Source organism: Cupressus sempervirens, chromosome 9, assembly GCF_028749045.1.
Source record: "Cupressus sempervirens isolate cs-2001-9-10 chromosome 9, ASM2874904v1, whole genome shotgun sequence".
In the NCBI taxonomy this organism is placed as follows: Eukaryota; Viridiplantae; Streptophyta; class Pinopsida; order Cupressales; family Cupressaceae; genus Cupressus; species Cupressus sempervirens.
Genome location: NC_143126.1, coordinates 577,378,830 through 577,406,215, shown reverse-complemented (window position 1 = coordinate 577,406,215; position 27,386 = coordinate 577,378,830). Strand labels below are relative to the sequence as shown.

Here is a 27,386-nt window from a genome sequence, read left to right as displayed (position 1 = left end):
TCAGCCTTGGAAGAGCCCATTACATGTTTTTAAAACATGTAATGGCCTCCAAAAGGTGTGCTTCGCTTCATGTAGCATTTTGAATATATGCATACACGTCCAAAAAGTGTGTTTTGCTCTCAAACACATGCATTTGATCTTCCAAAAGTCGTTTTTGAAAAAACTCCCCAAGAACACGTTTTTGGTGATTTTGCTTGGATTCTTCCATGAAATTTCTTCAAATCTTCTCCTTAAGGGTTGTTTTTGCAAATCTAAGTGTTTCCAAGCATTAAATGTTGAGATTTCATGCAAAAAATGTCATTTTTTACTCCATCCAAGGGCACATTTTGGCCAAAAATGCCTCAAATTTGTCATTTTGGCTCACGTTTTTGTTTGGAGAATAGGCGTTTTGGCATATTCATCCATTTGCATTACACCAAGGGTCACGTTTTTGCTTTTGAAAGTGAAAAAACATTACATGCAATGCAGATTTGAAACACATTTTTTCCCAAAAATGTTTCATGAACATGCATTGAACAAAAATGTTGGAAGTTTGAGAGAGTTTAGGACACGTTTTTGGCATTGTGCATCAAAAACGCCTCATTTGCTGCCCACTACGAATTCCTCCTGCAAAGTTTGAAAATATCTAAGTTTGTTGGAGAATTTTTCAATATTGGAGCTTCCCCCCCCTCCATTTTGGTACATAATCATCATGTAAGTGGACATTTTCCTTCTTGATAATAAATTTGTGCTTATCTTGCTGATTTTATGCATGTTTTAGCTTGATGATTTACACTTGTTGATTTTGTTGCCATGGAAAGTGTATTTTTCCTTATAAAATGATGAAATAGTTCATTTTCATGTTTTTTGTTTTTTCCCAAACTCCAAATTCGAAATTGCATGTTGAAGTGGTTTTCTTGTTGACATGTTTGAGTCTTTTGCCAAAGGTACATTTTTCTTTTGAAGTTTGTTTTTGTGTTTTGTGTGTTTGCTTTTCAGTTTTCTCCATTTAGGAGAAGTTACAAGTTCTTTCCCACGAACTTGGTCATATTTCACTTCACTACATCTTCCATTTCATGCAAAAGCATCATCACGTTCCATTTTCATCTTTCCATGCCACAAAACTTCGCATCTCATTTGTCAAATGCGATTACATGTATTTCATCTCATTCGTCGTCTACACATACATGTAATCTCATTTTTCATTTCCATTTCATCTCATCTCACTTTCTGTATCCAATTGCACTACACGATTACATGAAAATTCCTTTACATGTAATCGCATCTCTAAAACCCATTTTTGACTAAAAGCCACTTTTTAAAAGATCAAAAAATGTTATGTGCATGTTTTCCAATGTACTTTGACTTCACCTTTCCTCAAAGACCTCTATAAAACTCACTTCGCTTCAAGGCACATTGCATTCTTTCCTTCCATATGCACTTACACCTCCATGAGAAAAATACATGTCATTCCACTTCCTTTGTCATTACACATTTCATCTCATCCTTCATATGCATTTACATGTAAGCTCGTCCTCCATCCGCATTCGCATGTCACCTCACTTTCTGTTTCTCGTTACATGTTGCATATACATGTAAGCCACTTTCCAACAATGACATCTTGAAAGCCCAAGTCACTTTTTAAAAAGTCAAGAGTTTTCATTTACATACATTTCCGTGCATTTCACTTTCATGTCCCAAAGCACATTCATCTCCCACTTCATGTTCTCTCTCTCCACCTACTGTTTTCCATGCTTTACAAATGCTTTCCGGTTCATTTACAGCCATCACATGTGTCTCATAAGTATCTAATCCATACTTTGAATACCCACTCCTCATGGATTCATCGTTGTAACTCAAATCTTAAAGCTTTCATGGATTCAATCCCATTGAAACTTTCATGTTGCAACAAGTCAAGATATGCCAAGATTTCTATAAAGAATGAAAACATCCAGTAAAGAAGGCATGCTTCAAATCAAAGAAGCAAGAATTCTTCTGGTCTCCATTTTTCCAATGGTTGTTTACGAACTCGAGTTCGTGATGGAATGCGCCAAGAACTTTACTTCAAAAAAAAAAAAAAGTTAAAGGTGTTGGTGGAAAGTTGTTCTAAGTTTATACCCGGACACCATCAAGAAGGTTTTCAAAGTGTCAGAGATTCCAGAATATGTCAATCTACAAAAGAAAATTCACAACAACTTGAACAAGAAAAAGCTTGATCACATCAAGTTTTCAAATGACAACGGACAATTCATCAAAGAGAGTTAGAGGTTATCAAAAGACGCAACACCATGGTTATCAAGGTGAATGCAGTGGCAAAAAATACAAGAACTCCCACTCCTGTTATCATCCGGGATTGCATCGACAAGTACAAGGCCCTTCAGAATAATCCCTATGATTGTTTCAATTCTCTTCCGTCTTTCCTCTTCTTCTTCTTTCATGTTTGTAATTGAAAAGGATGTATTGCATGAAAGGATGTAATTACATGTAATGCAAGTTGCATGTGCAGTTGCATGCAACCCAATAATTCCTCTCTTAGTTAGACCAGGTCAAAGTTGGTTAAGTTGCTCCCACTTTTTCCTCCACTTTTTTCTCAACTCCTTTACCTATATAAAGGAGTGCCCCCTCATTGTAAAAAACATTTTTTGTTGTATGCAAAAAAGCTCTGCCACATTTGTGCAAGCATAACTTTGATTGTGCAGTACGAATTTGGGAGAAAAGTGAATAAAAGAAGCATTTGGATTCAAAGCTTTGACTGGAAGCATTTGTGATAGAGCAAATTAGAAACTTTGACTGTAATTTGTGCCTATTCTCTTTGATTCATGTTATTATTGTGTGTTCAATAATAGAGCATAGTGATTTAAGAAGCAATCGGAGTTGAAGCTTTGATTCAAAGCGGTTGTGGCAACACATAGACTAGGAGCTTTGACTGTAGCTTGTATTATCATCTCAAATTCACGAAAAATAGTTAAAATTCCCTACTTCTGGAAGTCTTTGTGCCCCAATGGTAGAGGTTATTCTTATAGAATAGGTTAAAACTGGACTTAGAGCCAAACAGGTACGCTTTCAGCTAGCCTTTGAGTTAGTGTTGGTTTATCGGTATCACCATTTCCAACTATTAGATAGAAGTCTAGCTAGAGATTTCATCTTGCCCATTGCTTGCTCCATGGGTAAGTGGATTCTTTCCTGAAAGCTAGGAGGAAAGAATATTGGTAACACCCTTTACAAAATCTCTGAACTTCTTGCTTACCTTGAGTTGATCCAAGGAATAGTGAGAAGGGGGAGCCTTCCCTTTAATGTAGGAGAGCCTTTGTCTCACACGTTGTGGCTGGTCATTCTATTTTGCGAATGGATTTTACCCAAAACTATCATTTGCAAAACATCCACCCAACAGTCTTCAGCAAGGATATTGTTTTTGATGAAACATGTGGACCTTTTCGCCCATCCTCATCAGTGCAAAATTATGAGGATCAGCCTTTGATTTGGGTGTTTGTCTTCCGATAGTTCTACCTAATGAGAGGGATGATGCAGATTCTCAGTTTAAAGATGCTCAACTTGAGTTTCCTTCGGATGATGGTAATACTGTTCCAGATCCAGTACCAGCTCTAGCTCATACATCTAATGTTGGTTCTTCTACTCTCTGGCTTGAATGGTGGGCTAAGATTATTGGTGATCTTAATTATGATGAGCTCATTAAGGGTAGATCATTCGGAAACAAGAGCAAACAACAACATACAGTTAATTTTGCTCTCATGGCCAACATTCAAAGTGTTTATGAGCCTCAAACATATTCAGAGGCTAAAGGGATAGTGGGAAAAGGCTATAAAAGTTGAATATCAGAGTCTTCAAAAGAATCACACTTGGTTCCTTTCTAATCTTACTTCAGGGAAGAAGCCCATTAGTTGCAAATGGGTGTATAAGGCGAAATACAAAGCTGATGGAACCCTTGACAAGTACAAAGCTTGTCTAGTTGATTGTGGGTTCTCAGAAAAGGAAGGCATTGACTATGAGGATCCTTTTGCTCCTATAGCCAAGATGAGTACCATTTGGCTTGTCCTTGCCTTAGCAACCTAGTTTGGTTAAAAAGTTCATATGATGGATGTTAAGAGTGATTTTCTCAACAATGAGTTGAAAGAAGTCTATATGACTCAAGCCTCCAGGTTTCAAGGTTGTCGGTCAAAAACACAAGGTGTGCAGATTGGTAAAAGCACTCTATGGCCTAAAATAGGCTCACGGTCTTAGTACATCAAGATTGATAAGTATCTCACAAATCATGGGTGCCAGAGATGTCCATTTGATCATAATTTGTATGTTAAACAGGTTGGTAATGAGATTTTGTTGGTTGTTGTCTACGTTGATGACTTGATCATTACTAGCAAATCAAAACAGTTGATTGGTGAGAGCTCAAACAGAATTTGTGCAACTCATTTGACATGACAGATCTGAGGAATCTCCATTATTGTACAAGTTATTGTAAGGACGTCACTTTATTGTTAATTGAGGAATCTCCATTATTGAATCATGCTACAAGTTATTGTAAGGACGTCACTTTACAACAACTTCTCCTAATACAAGTGATAATCATTTAGAAGTCGTCACTTCTTCATGATGTACACAGGGGACAGGCTCATACATGTATGACATCAAAAGTTTGCATGAAGTCTCTATGAATACTGTCATGTAGTGTTGTCACAACATTCACCATAAAACATATCAGAGAATAAGGTTTCTCCCTCTTTGTCCAAGGTTTTCTCTATAGTATTGTCAAATTCCTTCTTGATATAAAAGGATACTCATAATCTCAATAAACAAGGATATCTTACTTCAAGAGCCTCATGATCATCATCCCTCTTCGTCCAAGTATATCTTGCTTCAAGAGCTTCGAGATCATCATATGACTTAATGCTTCACTCTTCTTTTCCTACAAGAACATCCAAGAGAAAACAGAAAAGATCAAGGCAAATAGTTTCTTATAGTACATATGGAAATACAAATAAGATAGAGACTAAAGTAATACTCAAGGATATAACACATGAAGAGGAACTGTGGCAACACATATTACCATAGAATATATTACATATGTGGCAACACATATTACATATTAACATGTGTTCGACCCGTATAATAATTTATCCGACAGAATTATAACATTAACAATATATATATATATATATATATATATATATATATATATATATATATATATATATATATATATATATATATATATATATATATATATCTGTGTGTGTGTGTGTGTGTTTATATTATTGTTAATATTGTCTAATTGGTTATTAACTTATAAATTACCATAGAGACATGTCTCCTCTACTCATATTTATATACGTTCAAATCTGCATTTGGAACATAGAAATAATCAAGAGTGTCATTACACTTGCAGAGATCCTTTCCCTCAACACGGTATCAAAGCAGGCTACAAATGTAAGAAAACGATTAAAGAAAATTGAATGATTTTGAGAAGTGAATACATGAGAACCTACGGAGGTGGAGACTTCAATATTTCACTAGAAATACCAACTATGAATTTAACACAATACACAGAAATAATCAGGAAGGTTATTACATTTTGAGAGTGTTAATATACGATATGAAGGAAGCAGGTCCAAGAGTATTGAAGCAGACTGAGAACACACATGGAGGTGTCAAGTTGAGTAAAATTGGTAAACTATGGAAAGGTCAGGCATATTCAGTACTAAGGCTACCATAGGAGTTTTATCTGAGTTGATAGTCCAAGTTCTAAATTGTTGAAAGATTGTGTGTGTTTGTGCAGAAGTCTTGAGTACTCTATAAAGGTGTGAAAATGGTGAATCACTTAGGAGTTTGCACATGCTGGCATGAATGCCAAGCGCCTTGAGGATATAATGTGGTTACATCAGTAGAAATAAAGGTTGTGGACATCATCATAAAGAGTGCCATTGCAGTCAACTGAGAGTCCTATTTAAAAAAACATCAATACTTGCACTATGAGTGCTTGCAATTAAAATATTTGCCCACAAAGGATTTTGTATTTGGCAAGACAAACACACTAGATTGGGCTGCACAACTTCATGCATAGAGGGCACTATTGGGATAGGGTGATCCCGTCTAGAGAAGATAATTTATTGAAGGAAGACAAACTCATTGCCTTTCCATGGATGAATATTGGTTTGCCTTGCAGATATTTTCTGCTCCGATTATAAAAAACATTATCAATATTATCAATTGATGTATTACTAGAGTGGCAATACGTTATAAAAGCAGCGTTTCGTAGAAGATATCGCATGTCCTAAAGACTAACAAAGCTATCGAGGTCTCAAACCAATTGTGTTGATTGTTCTGCAATACTTTTGAAGAGCATAAACTTCTATATTGGCATATAGTGAGATGCGGAGAGAGGCAATGACCATTGAAAGACGAGGAGCATGTTTGACACATATCGACCACTGATACCGTACATATCACCAACCAAAGATCAAATATAATCGATTAAGAAGTACAAAGGACCCATGTAATAAGGGAAGCAAGCACAAAGATATGACACCAATAAGAGACATATAGCCAAAAACCGAAAGAAGATGTGGACAATTGCACAAACCACAAGGCCTAAGGTAAGAAGATCACATTAGCATAATAATGGACCAAGGTCAATAACCAAGGGCCACAACGGACAACCACAGGGAAGAAATGAGAAGAGACGAGGTTCAATTACATATCATTACTTCAATTGAGGAAAATACAGGAGTGCTTGGAAAATACATCTAACATAAGCTAGTCACCATTAGCAGAGTAAGACTAGTCGTAGATGTATCAACAAATTTGGAAGCATTAAGATTAAACCAATATCAATAAAACCTAAGCAGCGATAGTCCCATTGTTGGCATCGAGATTAATCTACTTAGATCAAACGTATTATAAATTGTTGCTAACATGTCAACCACCAACTATGTTACGAGCGACAACAATGAGTGTTAAAACGGGTCGAACACATGAAGAGGAACTGTGGCAACACATATTACCACGATGGCAAAGTACATGGAAGGATTTGATTCACAATTATAAAAGGGGTGACAAAACCCGCAACCAATAACGAGGCATGTAGTGGAGATTGCTAATAAGATACTGCATGTTGGGGCCCCACACATAATAAGGTAAAACTAAGGTGATGTATATCTAAGTTTCTTTTACATTATTAAAATAAATGAAAATATATATATTAAGCTCCACTTATGGTATTAGATACATGATTCTATAGCATTGAGTTGAGATGGAGTTTAATAGTGAAGAGAGAGAAATGATGCTCTCAAGAAGGATGGTTGTCATTTCATATAGATATGGAGGGAGCCATTGACTTTAGTTGATTAACAAATGAATATAATTCTAATTGCTCACTCTGCTTTAGAGATTAATATCATACAATTTAATTAAATATATAATGGTCACACTTATAGCTTCACAAAATTTGTTTGAGTAGAACCAATGTTGTCGGTAGAAATTGTGTATCAGCCGACGGGTCCCTTCGGGAAGGAAATTGTGTATCAACCGACGGGTCCCTTCGGAAAGATTCTTGTTATGTAGCCGACGGGTCCCTTCGGAAAGGTTTTTTGTTATGTAGCGACATGTATGCGGCCGACGGACTCCTTCGGGAAAGTTCTTCGAAAAGTATTTATAACCCCTTCGAGAAGCATTGTAATCATATCAGATCTTATCATCGAAACATAATGTACTGTTTGGCATATGCGAATAATAATAAGAAGAGTTATGCTGTTTGTTGTTTGTATTCATTGTCTGTGTGCGTTTCTTAATTAATCTATGCGGTAAACAACCAAATCCTTATTGGGCAATTTACTATAATTTAGAGTCTAAATTCTCACTCCCAGTCTATACAATGTGGATTGATATGCATTGCGATGAGTTGTCTCGCCAACTCCATCAATATGATCTTGTCGGTGGGATACCCTAGTAATGTCTAAGATACCCAACTTGCAGATATGTGAAGCTAGGGAGTTGTAAGAACAAGCAACCACGTTCATTTACTTTATTCCACACCTCACCAAACATACGCTTCTTTGGAAGCTCCTTATCAAACAAGCAAATGTAATGCCCAAAGAAGGTTGTAATGTCCCCACTATTTGGGTTAGCTTGGGACAATTAATACTTGCAAAATAATGATTAGAATCACAATAATAACAAAACTAACTATATTATTCTACCCTCTAATTTAACCTCAATCTTAAGGACATCTCCAGATCGGACTTCCTAGCTCATAGCTACCTCAACATCTTCCTAGGAGCGCACCCCTTAAGATTTTTCTAGGACGGGACATCCTCTATCCAAGGCCAATCACATATGCATATGTTAACATTGTCAAAATATTTTGGCACATAGAGGTTATCCATTGATTCTTGGCCATGGTGGTCAGATGGAGATCTTAACATCTCGCATACCCCATGCTTCAAGTCTCATTAATCTCTATGGTGTTAACCTTGTGAGCTAACACAATATTATCCACAAGTATGATTCATTAAAATAAATAAATTCATAAACATAATTAAACAAATATAATCCATAAACATACATTTCTTACCTTCTTTTCTTGGTCCATGTGGCTCTATCCTTAGTCGGCCCTTCAATGAATTATTCCCTCTAGATTATCTCAACTCTATATTTACTTTCTAAAATTCTTCATTTTCTAATTATAAGGAAAGAATAAAATATACTTTTTTGTTTTTTCTTTTTCAAAAGTCGCAACCTTTTATAATACAAATCCTTTGAAAAGTCACAACACTTCATAGTTATAATCCTTTCTAAAAGTCACAACACTTCATAACTAAAATCCTTTGGAAAAGTCTCAATACTTTATAATCACAATATTTTTGAAAAGTTGCAACTATTCATTATTATGACGCTTTCGAAAGTTCACATCTTTGTAATATCATTAATACCTTTTCAAAAAATCGCTTCCTTATTTTCTTCATATTACTTTCCTCTTGCATTTTTTCCTTTTTGGACTCCTATCTTCTCCTCTTCTTTTTCGCCCTCTCTAAATTAAACTCCCCTCCCTTTTATATCTTAATTTTAAGGAGTCATGTATATTTGTTAAACATCTCTTGACTTTTCATTAGATTTAGTTAATTTATATTATTCTATGTTATATTATTTATTTACTTACTTATTTGTGTTTATTATTATTTGTTATTAAATTCTATTTAGAAAGTTTAACATACTTTCTATAATATTGTCTCTTGTATATAATTTTATTTCTTTATTTACTCATTGAGATTTTATTACTTTTAAATTATTTAAAATATTGTACTAAATATTATTTCATTGATAATATAGATTAAATAATTATTATTTCCTATTTTTATATTTTAGTATTAGTTTTAAGATAACTTTATTATCATTATTTATTTTATAACATTGTATTATCTAATTATTATTAAAAATATATCTTAAAATGGGGATATGACAAAGGCATCTTATACTCTCCTATAATGAATTCGGTTGGCCCTCAAAGGCAGCTAATCATAATACTCCCAAACGGGCACTGACATCCTATCTCCCTTTGTGGAAAGTCCAAAGAAAGATCCTAGGGCAATGCACACCAAATAAGAATTCATGTAGAACATCCCAGTAGTAGTACCTTGGGGCAACTGCTTAGAGAAGATATCATTGATCATCTTTCCCAAGAATATCTTCTTTTGCTTGGTTTAGACAAATGTATTTGTACATCCAAGGCTCAAAAGTATTAGATCCTTTGAGGCCTCTGATGCGGCTAAGCAATGTGATGAGATCATTGATCTCCTCTTTGAATTTTGTGTGACACACCCCCTTCGGCTATCTAGTGAGGTTGGGCCTTTTTGTTGATCAACCACTTATCATTTACATATTTGATGCAATACGCATCGTCTTCATTCCATCTGTCCAAAGTCTTTTTCTCTAAGATATTTGTGATATTAACAGCGCAAGGAGAACTCAAAAGATTCTATCAATATTCTCAAGATCTAGACTAATGATAGTGTTTTTGTCTTGATCTCTTATGGTTCTAGACGAATGATCAAAGTTTTTGGCCCAAGAAAATACAAACTCTAGTTCAAGGGCAACCAAGGGAAAAGTGGAAACCAAGTGTATGCTACTCTACTTTATGTAAAACATATCTTTTGTCACTGCAGCATCCACTCTTCTGAGAAAGTATTAAATGAGATATTTGTATCCTTAATGTCTTTATAGCATGAAGTAACCTATGAAGGAGGAATGGGGCTGTGGCATTGATCATACTGGTTTTTCATTTTCTTCTTCTCTTTGCCTTTGGCTGATGCAACTTCTTCTGACATGGCAATCCTGTGAGCATAAGTAACTATTACATATATAATTCCATAAGGCGAGAACATCATCATGGGACGGATCCATTTTACTCTTTTTGATGCACAAGTATGAATTTTGGAATATTACGAACAAGGGGAACGGCTGAAAAACTTTAGGACAGTGAAAAGGTGAAGGGGTTTGAGCCAAATATGGTCACTTCAATGGTGGGAAAACCTAAAAACAGGTTTTCCAGTGGGGTTTGCATATGCAGACAGCAGGCTTTACGAATGGAAGAATGCATGAAAGATGGAATGATATGGCATCTACTTATTATGAAGTTTGTGAATTTCCATTAAAAGTGAACCGGCAAGCAACTCCATCAAGAAGTTTAAGTCATGTGGCAGCACTGGAATAAGACAGACAGGGAAAATGGAATTCATGAAAGTGGATTTTTAAAATGCATTTGCATGGTGTAACAAAAAGCTTGCTTTCTTGTATAATTTATCCATAGAACAGGGTGTTTAATTTCAACTGCATATGCAAGCAAGATGAGGTACTTGCATATGCAACTTAGAGAATTTGAGACGGAAAATAGAGGAAACAACACAAACCAAAACATGTGCAAATCTGAAAATGAAATGAAGGATTTGCAACTATCGATAAGAACAAAATATATACATAAAAGGCCCTAAGATAAACACAAGAAAACTTACCTCCCTTCACCAAAAAAAAAATAAAAAGTCTTTACAAATCCTTGAGCAAAATCTGAATCAAATCCAAGAGATTTTTGGATTTATAGATAGATTGCAAGAAGAGGATTATATAGACAACAAATCTTGACTCAATCCTCTTGAAAGCAATGCATATTTGAGTCAAGATTAGTTGCTAGACAAGTATGCACAATGGAGGAATAAAATGCATAAATATAGCAACCATTTTGAAGCATTCAAACTTGGAAATCATTTGGAGTGTTCCCGATATGCAATGAAGTAAAAAACGGCACCCTAGAGGATCAAAAAGCATGTTTGGCAAATGCAAAACATGCTGGAATAAGCATTTTTGCCCTAGATCCCTTCCTGAAAGTCCAACATTGGGATTGAAGAGGCAAAACACTCCTTAATGAGCTGCTTTTGAGCCAAGATGTGCCCTAGGTGGGCTGTTTTGATGAGTCTGCATGTGCAAAACAACATGCAAATGGCTCCAAAATCGTCGCCCTTGTCTTAGAAGTCCAAACACATGAAAAGGAGTAATGATGTGATTTTCAACCTCCAAAACAAATATATTTGTTTTCAAAATCACCACCCAGCATTAGAAGGCAAAAACACAAGTCTCCAACGAGTAATGACGGATTTTTTGAAGTTAAAAACATATTTGTTTGCATTCCAAATTGCCACCCAGCACTTTAAGACAGAAAAACAGGGTTTCTAGAAGGAAAAGCACATAAAAAGAGCATGCAATCCTCTCCAAAATCGTCACCAAGCTCTTAAAGGTGAAATATAACACTTAAATGCACAATGACGGGCTTTTAGATTGCAAAAACACATGTATTTGCACTTGAAATCGCCACCATACCCTTTAAGTCATTAAGGACATGCTTTTTGGGGAGAAATACATAGGTATTTGGCTTCAACATCACCACCATAAAGCCTTTTAAGTCACTAAGTTTATAATAACGGGCATTTAATATGCAAACACAAATTAAAAATCCACTTATATATGTTTACTTATATGTATCTTCATATACTTTAAACTCAACATATATGTATTTGCATTTAAAAACCCCACCTTTATGCATTTGGTGTTGAAAATATAGCCCAAAAATCGAAGGTAATAACCAGCAAATAGAAAGAGAAAAACTGAAACTAAGAACACCAAAAATAAACTAGGAAAACCCTTCAAGAATGAAGGGAAAAACCCAGCCACACAACAAAATATATCTTTATTGATAATAAAAGTTCAAGTGTACAATGCTTATCGCTTGATGCGAATATATAACAATAGAAGAGACTCTTCATATTCTAACCAAAGATCTCTTGAGTTTCTCATAACTCCTATAATTAAATATGACTCTTCGAATATTCATGCCTCAATGCATGTGAATGACACAAGTCATTTACATTTATAATATTACAAATTAAACTTTAAGTGTCCTTCTCAGCTGAAGATGACATTAACGATAATAACGTTCATATTTCCAGAGATAAAAGATCTCTATCACAGCTACCATCTTCAACATTTGGGACTTTGAATATGTTGATAGTGAAGGTTTTAAAGATGATTTGCATTATGATGACATGCAATGTTGAATATAAACCACACCTAATTGCATTTAAGGTGTCTCATGGTATTGTATTTCTATATAGCTATAGTTTTAATCATTGATGTAAAAATCGCCTGAGGAGATTAATCGCCTAGGCCTGAAAAAGTTTAATCGGGAAAAATCGGGAAAAAATCGGGGAAAAAATCGGGAACTAAAAAACCACTAAATTTTAATAAAAAAATGCGATTTTTTTACAGAATTCAATGTTTTTTTGCATCTAATGACTTAATTACTAACAATACATAAGAAACAATCATGTTTAGATATATATCAATGCAAAAAGAGTTATTAATCGGTAAATTACTAACAAGTAAGTAGTGACAAGTTGTAAATTACTAACAACTAACAAGTTCACAACACATGAGAAGTATTCTCATAAATAAAGTGTCAAATGTAAAGAGTTCAAATAAGCACATCAACATGACTACAAATAAGTACAAATGTCAAATACAGGACTACATCTTCCTCTTCCCAATCACTTTACTAGCGAGTGCGGGAGAGGGTAAAGCTCTAGAACTAGAACCCCGCAGGGTTGTGCTCGTGTCTGTGTCTGTGCCAATACAGGAGATGGTGTAGCTATAGAACTAGATGTCGGTAGCTCCACATTTGCTGCGCGCAAGATGTCAAGGTCCTCTGCAGTAAGCTCAATGTCATCATCCTCATCATCGCCCTCCTCGATGTCATCCAAATCGATGTCATATCCAGTTCCACCCCCTTCCTCCTTTGCAGCCTCCTCCGCGGCCTCCCTCTCTAAATTGGAGATGTCCTCCTGTGTAAATAAGGGAGCCTGCTCCTGTGCCGTCCAATCATAATAAGGATCTATGTCATCCAAATCGATTGGCCCAGGAGGATCTTGTTGTGCCTTTTTCATGCACAATTTAAGATTATATTGCACATAGACCATGTCATTCATCCTCTTTTGGGACAACTTGTTTCTCTTTTTTGTGTGGATGGCCTCAAACAAACTCCAGTTGCGCTCACAATGTGATGCGCTACAAGGCTGTGATAGGATTCTGAGAGCAAATTTTGCAAGATTTGGAGTGCTTGCACCCCAAGTGGTCCACCAAGCCACTGCATCACAAAAATTGTACAAGTTAGAAAATACTAATAGACAACAAAAAGTGAAACATAAATATTAATTTAGCATTTGAGATTCAAAAGTTTGCAAATGTATTACCTGGGGTTTGTGTAAGCCTTGCTCTCTTGCAGAGAGAAGTGGAGAACACCTTGCCCCCTGCTGAAGTGAAGATCTCCTGCTCAGCGATGATTTTATCTCTTGTTTCCTCGCTGGTTACCATCTTTTCGACGCACTCACTTAGGCCTCTGATGACCTCTCCATCAAGATCTGCATATGTACCATCAGCCCTAAAACCAAAAACCAAAAACAAATAAGTCTTGCAATTTTAGTACACACCCAACACCCTACGAAAGCAAAATGAACTCAAGTCTTCGTTAACTTAAATTTGAGTAAGAATGAGCTTACGGTATACCTAAAACGTGGGTTGAGGAAATATCCTGCTGCATGAATGGGTTGGTGGAGCTGATTATTCCACCTTCTATCAATGATCTGCCAAATGGGTTCATATTTGATGCTTTCCCCCTTGTAGTAATTTTTGAGAGATTCTTTGGCCTTGTCCATGGCCTCATATAGTTCACCCATTGGCGTTTGGTCTCCATCAACCAAACGCAGAACTCTGACTAAAGGCTCAGACACCTGCAATATAAATTTGAAATTAGTTCACAAGTTACAAAATTATTATTTACTTGAGTTACAAACTTAGTATGTTATAAAGTTGTAAAGTGTAAACTAAAACTTAAAGTTTTGTAGTTACCTTTACTATTTCATCAGCCTTATCTTCAAAATATTTATCAAACACAATCCGCACAACATTCTCTCCTTCACTCTTCTTTGAAAATGTGGAAGCAAGCCATTTTTTGGAAACAAACATTTGCTTCAAAGAAGCCAAATTATCGAGAATGCTTTGCAATGTCAAAAAAATCGTTGCAAACCTTGTGACGGCAGGCCTGACAATTTCTTTGCCATCAGTGTGCTCTCTCATCAAGCTAAGGACCCATGGGTGATTGTATATGTATTTTGTCACCCGCCTTGCATCCTCCACAATTGGAGTGGCCCACTCAAGTTTGCCCATGTCCTCCAAAAGAAGGTCAAGGACATGTGCTGCACACGGGGTCCACGAGAGAGTGGGGTGCCTCTTCTGTAGGAGTTTTCCTGCCAATTATAAAAGCAAATACTAATTAGTTTCCAACTTTTCAAATATATCAAACTATTAAAAATTCTTGTTGTGAAATTCACAATGCACATGCAACATAAAATTATGGTTTACCTGCTGATACATATGCAGCAGCATTGTCTGTGATGACTTGCACCACATTTTCAATGCCAATCTCTAAGACCATGTTCTCCAACATCAATGCCAATGTCTGAGCATTTTTTACCTTGTTGGAGGCATCAATTGATTTCAGGAACACCACATTATCATTACAACAGGCTAAAAAATTAATTATGGTCCTGCTCTTCCCATCCGTCCACCCGTCAGAAAGAATAGTGCAACCAAATTTTGTCCATTCTTGTTTCTGTTCCTCAACAAATGCTTTGGCCCTCTCAACAGCATTTCCAATAAGCCTACAAAAACAAAATTTAGTTATGTCTTAGATTCTTAGTAATTTAAAATTGATTTAGACTTTAGTAATCAACATTCTAATTTCTAGATAAATTAATTAAAATTTAGAACTAAGTAAAAAGTTAAAAATTAAAAGGAAATCGAGTGTAATAAAATTATTCGCTTACCTGCCACCCAACACAAAACGAGAAGGGGACTTGTACCCCTTTCCTGCAACTGTCAACCCTGTGGCCAAAGCCTCCCAATAGGGACTGTCAACAACACTAATAGGAAGGTTGTTGAAAACCCAGAAATCTGCAAGTGCATTGTCCAATTGGTCATGGACCTCCTTATTCCATCTAGTGGCCTCTAATGAAGGTTGTGCATTAGGTGTGTGCCTCGGCACAAAATAGCTCCCTATCCCAGAAGCACCTACTGATCTTGATGGTGCGGAAGTGCTAGGAGGTGTAGGAGTGGGAGTGGGAGTGGAACTCATGAAAGAAAAACCACCCTGTTTGCGGACACGCAGCCCACGATAAGAGCCAGCCATGCTCTCAATGGCCGCCTCCTCCTGAATATCAACGAAACTGCCCTGGGTCTCTGCTATGGCTGCCCTGACATGCAATTTATTCCGCTCCGTTTGCATTGTTTTTTGCTCTCCAGCTGCGAGCAAGGCATTTGCAAACCTTTTTATTTCTTCTGTTGTACTCTCACAAGGATTCGTATCATGTTTTGAGATCCCTGCGATGTGATATTTGAACCGGTAAATGCCCCCGAATATTACTTTTTCACATCGAATGCAAATCACTTTGGTTGGTTCATCGGGTGCTTCATAGGCATATTTCCATACTTGATCTCTCGCATTCTTTGGCCTGGTGCCAATGTAGCCTGAGGGGCATGGAGTCAATGGCCATTTGTCTGCCATTTAAAACTGCTGCGGGCTGCCTACACATACAAATTTTAAAAAAAAACTATAAATAAATTATAACAAGATCAAAGTTAACAGTTAAACAAAGAATTCAAGCAACATTCCAATAACAGCACCAATAAATTGAAATCCAAATAACATTCAAACAAACTAGCTGCTAGGGTTTCAAATTTTTTTTAAAAGGGCAAATTTTTAGCATAAATTCGATCTAGAATGGAAAAAAATGCAAATGAATGCATTTAATCTTGCTTACATTCATCAAATGCATTCCTAACTAATTAGGAATGTATTTTTATCCATTTACATGCAAGAAAAAAAAATACAATCTCTTGCAAAAACAAAAAACAAAGATTCAAATCACTTACCTAGTAACGAAGAAATCGAATCAAAAGGCCTCCAAATGCACTTGATTCCGCTTGTTTCTTGCCAAGAACTCCTTCTCTATCCTCTCCTTTCCAAAACGCCCTAAGCAATGTAAAAACATAATGAAAAAAATGTGTTTTTTCGTCACTTTATGTGACTGCCGGGCGCGGGCGATTTTTTTGCAACAAATCACAATTTTTAGGCGATTTTTAGGCGATTAATCTGCGATTTTTTGGAAAAAATCTGCAAAAAAAAATCGCGATTTTTGGGGCGACTAAATCGCCGGCCCCAAAAAATCGCGATTTTATCTCGTATCGCCGATTAATCGGCGATACTCACATCTATGGTTTTAATGATGAAATACGCTAAAGGACTGGAAAAGCCCACCGTAGCATTAATAAATCATTAAAAAGTAAAAACTATATTCAAAGCTTCTCACGATGATGTGAAATTTGAAAATGAGGTTCTAAACCTACTTTAGATATAAATGGCATTTTTATTACATGCAATTATCAATAACAAACCCACTTTTAAAGGATTTTTAATAAAGACATGCAATCATGCAGAAAAAAACCTACCTGCGGCATACTGAAAACCTTATAACTTGAGCTAGACAACTCTATTTGAGGTCTAAGATAACTCAAAACGAGTGGGATAAGGAGAATAACTTGACAAAAACCCTCGCAAAGGATACATAAATAAAAACATCAATTCAAGGATAACGAATTGCTTTCATGATGTCTTATCAATGCATCAAAATCATAGAGGATACACCTAAAAATCCATGAGAAAATTGCATAGGGTCTATACATCAAAATCATAGAGGATACACCTACAAATCCATGAGAAAATTGCGTAGGGTTGCCCCAATTTTGTTATGCTAAAATTGAGGACAACACAACAATAAACACCTCGAAGCGACGGAAACTCCCCAAATTCACAGGAGACGGATCAAAGGATTTTGTACGCGATTGCAAAATATACATAACATATGGGAGGCGAGTGGAGAAGATGATAATGATTATTGGTTGAAAGCATTTCTCGCCACACTATGAGGAATTGCCACCAACTAATATGCAAACCTACCAGATGGAAGCAAGTCAATATAGGACGACCTGGGGAAGGCATTTCAGGAAAAAATTTGAACTATTGACAGAATAACAATGAAATTGTCGAAGAAATTTAAAACACAAAGCAAGGATAGGGTGAGAACATACGAGCTTACAATCGGAGGCTCAAGGAATTGCTAGGCAAGTTGGAGAATCAGCCAGCCGATGGGTTAAAGAAGAGGTGGTTCATTAAGGGTTGAGTCCCTTGCTACCCAAAATGATGAAAATAATGCTTCCATCCTCGTACATGGACACCAACAATTTGACATCAAGAGCGACAATAAGACATCGAGGGGGAAGAAGGTCTATGATGATGATAATACAGATGAGAGCAATGACGGAGAATCCAAGACCGCGAAGGCACTACAAAATGACATGTTCTTGATGATAGAGTTGAAGGCGAAGAAGGAAAATGCCAAGGAGGGTAAAGAGTTGTGATGTTTACCACTTGAAAATAGGAAGGATACATGAAGGCAACTTGCTTGAAAAAATCATTTAGTGACATCTACCAAGTATTGGGACGTTGCATCAAGGAACACCTCTACAACTTAAAAGTCAAGGAGCACACAAGTGCTCTTTGCCCAGGGGGGACATGCTACCTTGCCAATGCCAACCACACCATCATCATAAGTTCGTAACAATTAGTGGGAGATCAAGTATACTAAAAACAGTGCATTATGACACAAAAGGGTAGACCCATGATTCAATGTCAAAGGTATAGCGAGTGGGGTCACTTCACATGGGACTATTAGAGTACGCAGAATAAGGGGAGTTTGTTGTGCAAGTGGTGTGGTCTTGGGAACCATTAAGACAATGACTCCCTAAAACAGAAGGGAATGAACATGTTGGACGTAAAGGAGCCAAATGAGGAAGTACAAGTGATCACAAGAATCCAAGCTAGGAAGGCAAGACTTTAAGAAGTGAAAGTTGATGTCGAAATGGTGATGGCAAAGGAGAGAAGGGCCTCAAATGATCAATGCTCCACTGCAATCAAAGTCGGAGAAAACTATCATGAGACAAATGTTGCAAGCCACCAAGCCACCATACCCATACAAGTATCCAACCTTATGCAAACCATGCCAAACCTAAAGATGGTCATTATCAATGTGGTTGATGACGACACAATTGGCTAGGAGCATGACAAGTTGATGAAGAAGTCAACATACAGTCTAGACACTGACCTGATGTTGCTAACAATGGGCATTGGAAGAAAGTTGGTTGACCTTGAGACAAAGACATGGGAGAATAGTTGACAAAGACCATCATCGACAAAGGCTTGGGCATGAATGTACTACTCGAGGAGTTATAGAAGGGGCTCAGCAAGCCAAGAATTTGACCACTGACCTTCCATCTCGTAGGTGTCAACCAACATGGTATCAAGCTATTTAGGACACTCATGGGACAAAAGGTCACCATTGGCACTCAAATTCTTTCTAGAGATTGTCGTCATCCCATTGGAAAAGGTGTACAATACCCTCCTCAAAAAGGGTTGTTTGATCATCACCAGGAAAACCATAACTAGAAGTAAAATACACCTTTCATCAAGAGTGACAGAAGGAAATGTGTCATAGACCTATAAAATAGGCAGTCAACCAAGAGCTACCAATGGACTCGGAGTCTCGTAGAGACTTGAAGATGAAGGAAAAATAATGAAACCCAAAACGGTGTGTCGAACTCGAAAGCTACTCAAACAATGATACAAGTTCACCAAATGGATTGTTCCATTGTCAAATGGAGGACTACAGAATCTTCCAACCCTAGAATCAACATTTTGTAGATTGGGGAAATTGAAGAGAATGGTATGGAGAGCGCAACCTCCCCTCATAAATATGAAGAATATAAAGTAGTGGCACAAGTGGACAAGACCTCTGAGCACCGTTTTGAGTGAGACAAGGCTATATATGAAAGCCCAGCAGTCATATCCATACCAATTGTTGTATGTATACCAGTTGTTACATTCACACAATTTGTCGTACACCTACCAATTGTTGTACATGTACTAGTTGTCATACCTATTATAGTTTCCAAAGGTGGCATAATTGAAGGTGAAACTGGTGTGGGCAAAGGAGAAATCAGTACAACCCAAGGAGGTAGTACCAAATGTGAAAATGGTACATTGAAGGAGAAACTCATACAATCGAAGGTGAAATAGGTGAAACCTGTACCGAAGGTAAAATCGGGACACTCAAAGGTGAAACGAGCATAATCAAACCTTAACCTAGTGTGGCCGAAGGTGAAACAGGTATGACTAAAGGAGAAATCCATGCAACCAAAGGCATATATCAAGTAGGCACATATCACACTCACAATACACCTATGCCCCAAGGTACCACACTCACAGCCGAAGGTAATCTCGTATTTGTAGTCGATACACCTATGACTAAGGTACCACACTCACGGCTTAGAGAGCCACACTAGTCCCAATGGGTGTCGCACATGAGAAGGTTGCACCTACACCCAAGAGTGTCCAAGGGATTGCAACACACAGTTTAGATATTGCATCTAAGAGTGTTAACCTATGCTTAAGAGTATCGAAAGAATGGCGATGGCACATATATAGAAATAACACTTGACAATTTTCTGAATAGCTTTGACATGGGTATTGTCAAGACTCCACCACCCTCTCCGAGCTTACTGGTGGACACCCACTTCCAACAGGAAGCAAACACACAACATCATCTTGAGCCATTTAGAGAGCAAGAGGTGGAACTTGTTGGCAAAGAGGAGATACTAGCTATAGCCGAAGAAGTTATTAAGATTACGGAGATTGCACACTAGAAGATACCACTCTGCAACTGGGCATGCATGACGACTCCATTTAGGTCTCAAAACCCAACCCATTGGATGCTTTCAGATCCATACAAAGGTACTTAGTAGAATTGAAGGGCATGGTTGCAATCACACAAAGGGTGGTTGATCTCTACAAACAAGTGGTAATCAGATCTACCTCAGCAAAGGCAAAGAGACTCCTCGCCTTCATGAGGAATTGTCGTAAGCAAGAGTTCGCCCAACACTTCACAACCCATAGGTGGCTAGCTATGGAGACACCTGAGATGATCAAAGCATGGCATAGGCCACACTTGCAAGAGGGGAAGGGCGCTATGATTGACACCCTACAAAGCATGGAGGCATGTCCAGGACACATTTTTTCAGCTGTAGAAGGCGAAACACTCAATCAATGAGGCTGAGATACACGAGTGGTCGTGATATAGCAGGCAGCAACTGCTTGGGAGGAATTGATGCAGCAGCAAAGACTAAGCGCTGCTAAGAGGGAGTGGAGAAAGGGCTTGGAGGCAGGGTTGGATCAAAAAAGAGCAGTCAAAGTAGGGAACGAGACATATCTCAAAGAGATGGAGGAGCGTGTGGAAGTAGAGACTAGAGATCTCGAGATTACCAATGACTTAATGGAGGCCATACAAATGGTAAGCGTAGCACGCAAGTAGTAGAAGTGTAACACCCCCACTAGCAAGGACAATAATATCTGCAAAACCAATGTTAGAATTTATACAATAATAAAATATATTTCACTATTCTACCCTCTATCTTAACCCAACCTTAAAGACATCTCCACATTAGGATCAATAACCCTCTTGAGGATCCTTAGATCCCCGATTACTTCTCTGTCTTCTATGAAGTGCTCCCTTAAAGGTCCTTCCTAGAAGAGACTTTCTGAATCTAGGGCCCTTGACACATATGCATATGTTAACATTTACGGAATATTCCGGCCTTATAACTGAATTAAGATCACTCTCTTCCTAATAAGACTCTCTTGATCTTAAGCTATTAAGATCATTCTCTTCCCTCAAAAGGGACTCTCTTGCTCTTAAATTTTTAACTATTAAGTCATGTGTGTTATTCATTTCAAATTCCACCTTTAAATATATATATATATATATATTCTACAAGTATGATTAATTAATATAAATAAGTTCATAACTATAATTAAGAAAATATAATCCATAAACATACCTCTCTTACCTTCCTCTTTGCGTGGTCCATTTAGATCCTTATTTGGCCCTTTTTGTTTCTTCTTTCTCAAGAGTCACAACCTTTTCAAAAAGTGACTTTCTTATTTTCTTCACATTATATTTCTCTTTCATTTTTTCCTGTTGAACTCCTCTCTTCTCCTCTTCTGTTTTTCCCCCTCTAAAATAAACTCTCTTCCCTTTTATATCTTAATTTTAAGGAGTTGTGTCTATTTGTTAAATATCTCTTGACTTTTCATTAGATTTAGTTAATTTATATTATCTATGTTATATTATTTATTTTCTTGCTTATTTGTGTTTATTATTAATACATTATTTATTTCTATTTAGAAAGTTAACATACTTTCTACAATATTGTCTCTTGTATTTAATTTAATTTCTTTATTTATTCATTTCAATTTTATTATTTTTAATTATTTAAAAATATCATACTAAATATGATTTCATTCATAATATAGATTAAATAATAATTATCTCCTAATTTTTTATTTTAGTATTAGTTTTAATATAACTCTATTATCATTATTTATTTACTAACATTGTATAACTAATTATTATTGAAATTCTATCTCAAAACAGGGATATGACAGTCCACCCTTCCTCAAATTGCTTGTCCTCGAGCAATTAGATAATTTCTTATCTTGATTTTAAATAGACATTTCTTTTAGTCTGAATTCTTACATTGCTATCATGGATATGCTTGAATCCTTTCTAATAGTCAGTAACTTTCTACATTACTCTTTCATATAATTTATTTTTCTAGATCCTCTTTAACCCTGCAGGATGACAAGAGCATGCTCTGATACCACTGTAATGCAAAACCAATGATAGAATTTATACAATAATAGAATATATTTCACTATTCTACCCTCTATCTTAACCTAACCTTAAAGACGTCTCCACATCAGGATCAATAATCCTCTTAGAGGATCCTTAGATCCCTGGTGACTTCTCTATCTTCTATGAAGTGCTCCCTTAAAGGTCCTTCCTAGAAGAGACTTTCTCTATCTAGGGCCCTTGACACATATGTATATGTTAACATCTACGGAATATTCCGGCCTTATAACTAAATTAAGATCACTCTCTTGATCTTAAGCTATTAAGATCACTCTCTTCCCAAAAGGACTCTCTTAATCTTAAACAATTAACCATATTAAGATCACTCTCTTCCCTCAAAAGGGGGACTCTCTTGATCTTAAATTTTTAACTATTAAGTCATGTGTGTTATCCATTTCAAATTCCACCTTTATATATAGATATATATATTTTACAAGTATGATTAAATAATATAAATAAGTTCGTAACTATAATTAAGAAAATATAATCCATAAACATACCTCTCTTACCTTCCTCTTTGCGTGGTCCATTTGGATCCTTATTTGGCCTTTTTCGTTTCTTCTTTCTCAAGAGTCATAACCTTTTCAAAAAGTCACTTTCTTATTTTTTTCATATTATATTTCTCTTTCATTTTTTCCTTTTGAACTCCTCTCTTCTCCTCTTCTTTTTTTCCCCCTCTAAAATAAACTCTCTTCCCTTTTATATCCTTATTTTAAGGAGTTGTGTCTATTTGTTAAATATCTCTTGACTTTTCATCAGATTTAGTTAATTTATATTATCTATGTTATATTATTTATTTTCTTACTTATTTGTGTTTATTACTCATATATTATTTATTTCTATTTAGAAAGTTAACATACTTTCTACAATATTGTCTCTTATATTTAATTTAATTTCTTTATTTATTCATTTTAATTTTATTATTTTTAATTATTTAAAATATCATACTAAATATGATTTCATTCATAATATAGATTAAATAATAATTATCTCCTAATTTTTTATTTTAGTATTAGTGTTAATATAACTCTATTATCATTATTTATTTACTAACATTGTATAATCTAATTATTATTAAAATTCTGTCTCAAAATAGGGATATGACAAGAAGATAGCGGAGCAGAACCTGTAGCTCCTTCGACAGCAACTTTCCAATGTAGCTAGGCTGATGTCCTCAGCTACTCCAAGATGTTCTCTCACCTTGCTTCTCTGTATATGTTGTAGTTCATCTCCTCCATTATTTGTTCTGTCATCTACAAGACTTCTTTTATGGGGAAGCTGATGTTGGGGGCAGTTTTGCCATTAAGGATAAATAATTATTTGTTTAGTAAATGGCAATGCAATGGATTATAGTTCTCGGCTAGTTGATAGTTGACGGTGGTTGGCACTCTTAACCAACCACCAAGTGTTATATATTTCTGGCTTGTATTGAGAACTCAAACTTATGGTTGTACACATTGCATGTTGATAATAAAGTTGTATCTTTCTGCCATATTGATGTGTTATATTTAATATGTTCATTGTTATACTTTTGTTTACTCTGTCGGTTAAAGCATCCACTGTAGGGAGTAAACAAAAAGCTCCATGTATTCATGAAGATTTTACACACCACCAATACAGCACAGAATGCACCAAGAGTATCCTATGCTCTCGAACAATGAAATCTCAAGAGCTATTAGAATTGATCAGATGAGATAACCCCAAGGTTCCTAATGTCAGGTCTTGCCGGTGAAGGCTCAGTGGATATGCTGTAATTTTGCTTGTTTTGCAAGAGGAGTTACCTGGATGTTTCCTAGGATATAGAAGCTGTTCTTTCTCTATCACTCTAAATGATTCTTCTTTAATCTAACTTAACTGTTTTAAAACAAATAGCAAAGAGGATAAGGTTGAGGAAGTTAAGAACACATAAAGACAATGACAATGATGGATAACGCTTCACACAGAAAGACTCCTCCAAACTGAATTCCGTTTGACCAGACTTATCACAGTGTTGTAAAAATAATGCAATCTTCAAGGGAAATGGAAAATTTTCAGATTGTGAATATACATTTAGGTACCCAAAGCTGGTGCAGCTCAAACATCCATTCACAATTGAACAACTATATGCAATTGGGTTTAGAATGACTATGCACTGCACATTACATCAACAACACAAATGGTATGAACAAGAAATCTATTGAACATCTTTGCATTTAACCATCACATTAGTGAATTGAGACTAATATTGAGAGTACAAACCATGCACACATCCCAGAAACGCAAAAAAAGACACCATAACTTCAATGTTTTCCTTGTATTAACCTTATATGTTATTTACAACAATCTTTATTGCTCAGCTCCTACTGCACAGGAGACTATGGCTTGTGAGCTCGTTAAAACTTTGAATGAATTCAATTAAACAAAACCAGTGGTTTTTGTGGAATAGTCATTTTCGTCACAGTGCAGAAAATGCTCTAGATGGGATTTTACAATTGACAATTTTACACCGTTCTCAGTAATCAGTTGTGTAAAAAGTTCTCAAGTGTATATCTATCATTTAATGTGTATATTTTGCGTAAATTATTTGCAGTCCCCAAAACCGCATCCTAGAAACTGACAGAAACGCTACTTGAAACATGAAAGCAATAGTCAATTGAGTGGCAAGAGAAAGCATAGCATGGTTTGTCTTGGAATCTATAACCCCATTCTACAGATTGAACATCGAATTATAGAAGTCTCATACATAACGGGCCTAGCTGACGATTAGCGTTAACATCCCGATTCCAGACTACTTTCCTCCCTTTTAAGAAAAAAAAAATTATCGTAATTCCCTGTGTTGTGCACTAGCGTCGAGTTAATAAATCAATGAGCGTAAAACCACACTGAACCAGGTTCAAATATTGGTGAGCGTATTCTTCATTTCCAAACAGGCGTATCACAATCCACGACTATAATCAGTCTTCAAAGTAAGTTACTAGAAAGCCTCACACCCGACGACCAAGAGGCATGATGAAGAACAAATTTTAAGAGAGAAAAAAAATACCTTGCCCAAAACTACATCGAGCGTGGAAGGGGAACGAATGTGACCATAGACTGCCTGCAACACCACGCTTCCCTTGAGCACACACTTTGCCAAGTAATACGAAGACTCTTCTTTAGATCCTGCTTCTGCCTTCACGTCTGGTTCTTTATCCTGAACCGCCATTTGCAATTATGCTGCCGCTTCTATGTCTGTAGACTGCAAATCATTACAAATTCCACCCTGAATTTGGCAGTGCTTGATCATCAATATGGCAATTTTAGTTCTACAGCTTGCTTGGCACGCTGTTGATATAAAACGAAATTCCCAGCTCCAAATAGCTAGCTTGGATGTTAGTACCAAGTGAAAATTCATGCGCGAGGAATGCAAACGGAGACCGAGCTTGCCCTAAACTCTCGGCCGTCAAAAGAAACTACAACTAAGATCTCGTTTCTCGTTTCTGCTGATTTTTTTAACACGCCTTGTCGGATATCATTTGTGAAACGTACAAGTGGGATTATGCAAAGGTTCGCAAGATTTCAACTGTTGCAAATTATCGGGAAAGTTTCTCTTTCAATGATGGTCTTTTTTGTGCCCCGGGAAAATTTCCGATGGGAATATGTTCGCAGTCTGGTCAGAAATGTTACGGAAATGAAAAATGTGTATGGGGGATTATTGAATTTTTGAGATCAAAGGAAAAAGCTAAAATCCTGATTGTCTACTAGATCACACCATTACACCATTTGAGACCCTAGCAGATGGAAGGTTCTTAAGCAAGAGTGGAAGCATAGAATTTGTAGATTTTGGACATTCACAACCAGCACAAAGATACTTTAAAAGTGAATAGCATAGAAGACCTTTTCGAAGGATCAAGACTTCTCAAGGGGTCACCTGTAGTAACCCCAATAGATTATAACTTCTTCCAATACCAAAAATCTTTATACTTCACTTGTTTGACATTTCGTCAAACACTTTGCAAGCAAGGGTCCTCTGATTGATATAGCTTTTCAGATTGCTGCAGTGATTCTTGTTTGGATTTGCCTCAAAGAGAATGCTTTCAAAAGACTCCAAATTGTCTAAACAATGACCTAACATAAATATGCAACTAATTTTGGCAATAGTGAATGCATATATGAGTTCTAATCATGAAAATGATCACCTACAGCCAACTGGTATTTTAACACACAGTTGGTATGCAAGCTAACTGGCTGATAAAAAATGATATATCAACGCTCAAAGACAATTATTAATGACCACCAATTATATCTCCTTGATTGAGAACGAGTATCCAATACAATATTCATACTAAGTTAGCCAAGACTCTTGGCATTTACAAAGATATCAAAATATGATGATTGCTGGTAAAGTGATATGCACCTACAGCTGCCAATGAAAACTAATGCAATACTAAATATCTAACTCCAATACTCCCCTACAACAGTATGCTAATCACATGCATGATTAAATACAACTAAAGCCATGGATTGTTGATACCATTGTGAGGAATGTAAAAATGAATGATATATCTATTAATGAATGATAGGTTTGATACGAAATGACAATTACAACAGCACTCTATAGTGAAAGGCAACTATGAAAATACACATCAGACTTGGCATATGAAGTCGCCTTAGAGAATAGATGTATTGCAATACCACTTGAACAGAAAATAACCTCCTCAAGTGCCCAAGTCGTGCCTCTCTAGCTACCGCCCCTGATTGTAGATCGCTGTAATAATTTTCTTTGTTTTTTCGAATTTGCTTCTTTTTCTTTTTTTTTATTGCTTTTCCAGACCTGCTTTTTCGGCCTGCTTTTTTCGGTTCTACTTTTTCGGCCTGCTTTTTTCGGACTGCTTTTTCGGCTTGCTTTTTCCGAAATGCTTTTTTGGCCTGCTTTTTCGAACTGCTTTTTCGACTTGCTTTTTTCGAACTACTTTTTCGGCC

General features: G+C 36.4%; 1 protein-coding gene across 1 annotated transcript in view; it reads right to left on the bottom strand.

Annotated features, from left to right (window-relative positions):
• LOC149539972 (Cleavage and polyadenylation specificity factor (CPSF) A subunit protein) overlaps positions 1-25,936 on the bottom strand; it is a 205,679-nt gene extending 179,743 nt beyond the window's left edge. Inside the window, exon 1 of the mRNA XM_089801190.1 lies at positions 25,468-25,936. Within this exon, the coding sequence (XP_089657316.1) occupies positions 25,468-25,629 (162 nt within the window). The 5' untranslated portion in view covers positions 25,630-25,936. The remainder of the gene's footprint in view (positions 1-25,467) is intronic.
• Between the last annotated feature and the right edge of the window lie 1,450 nt (positions 25,937-27,386).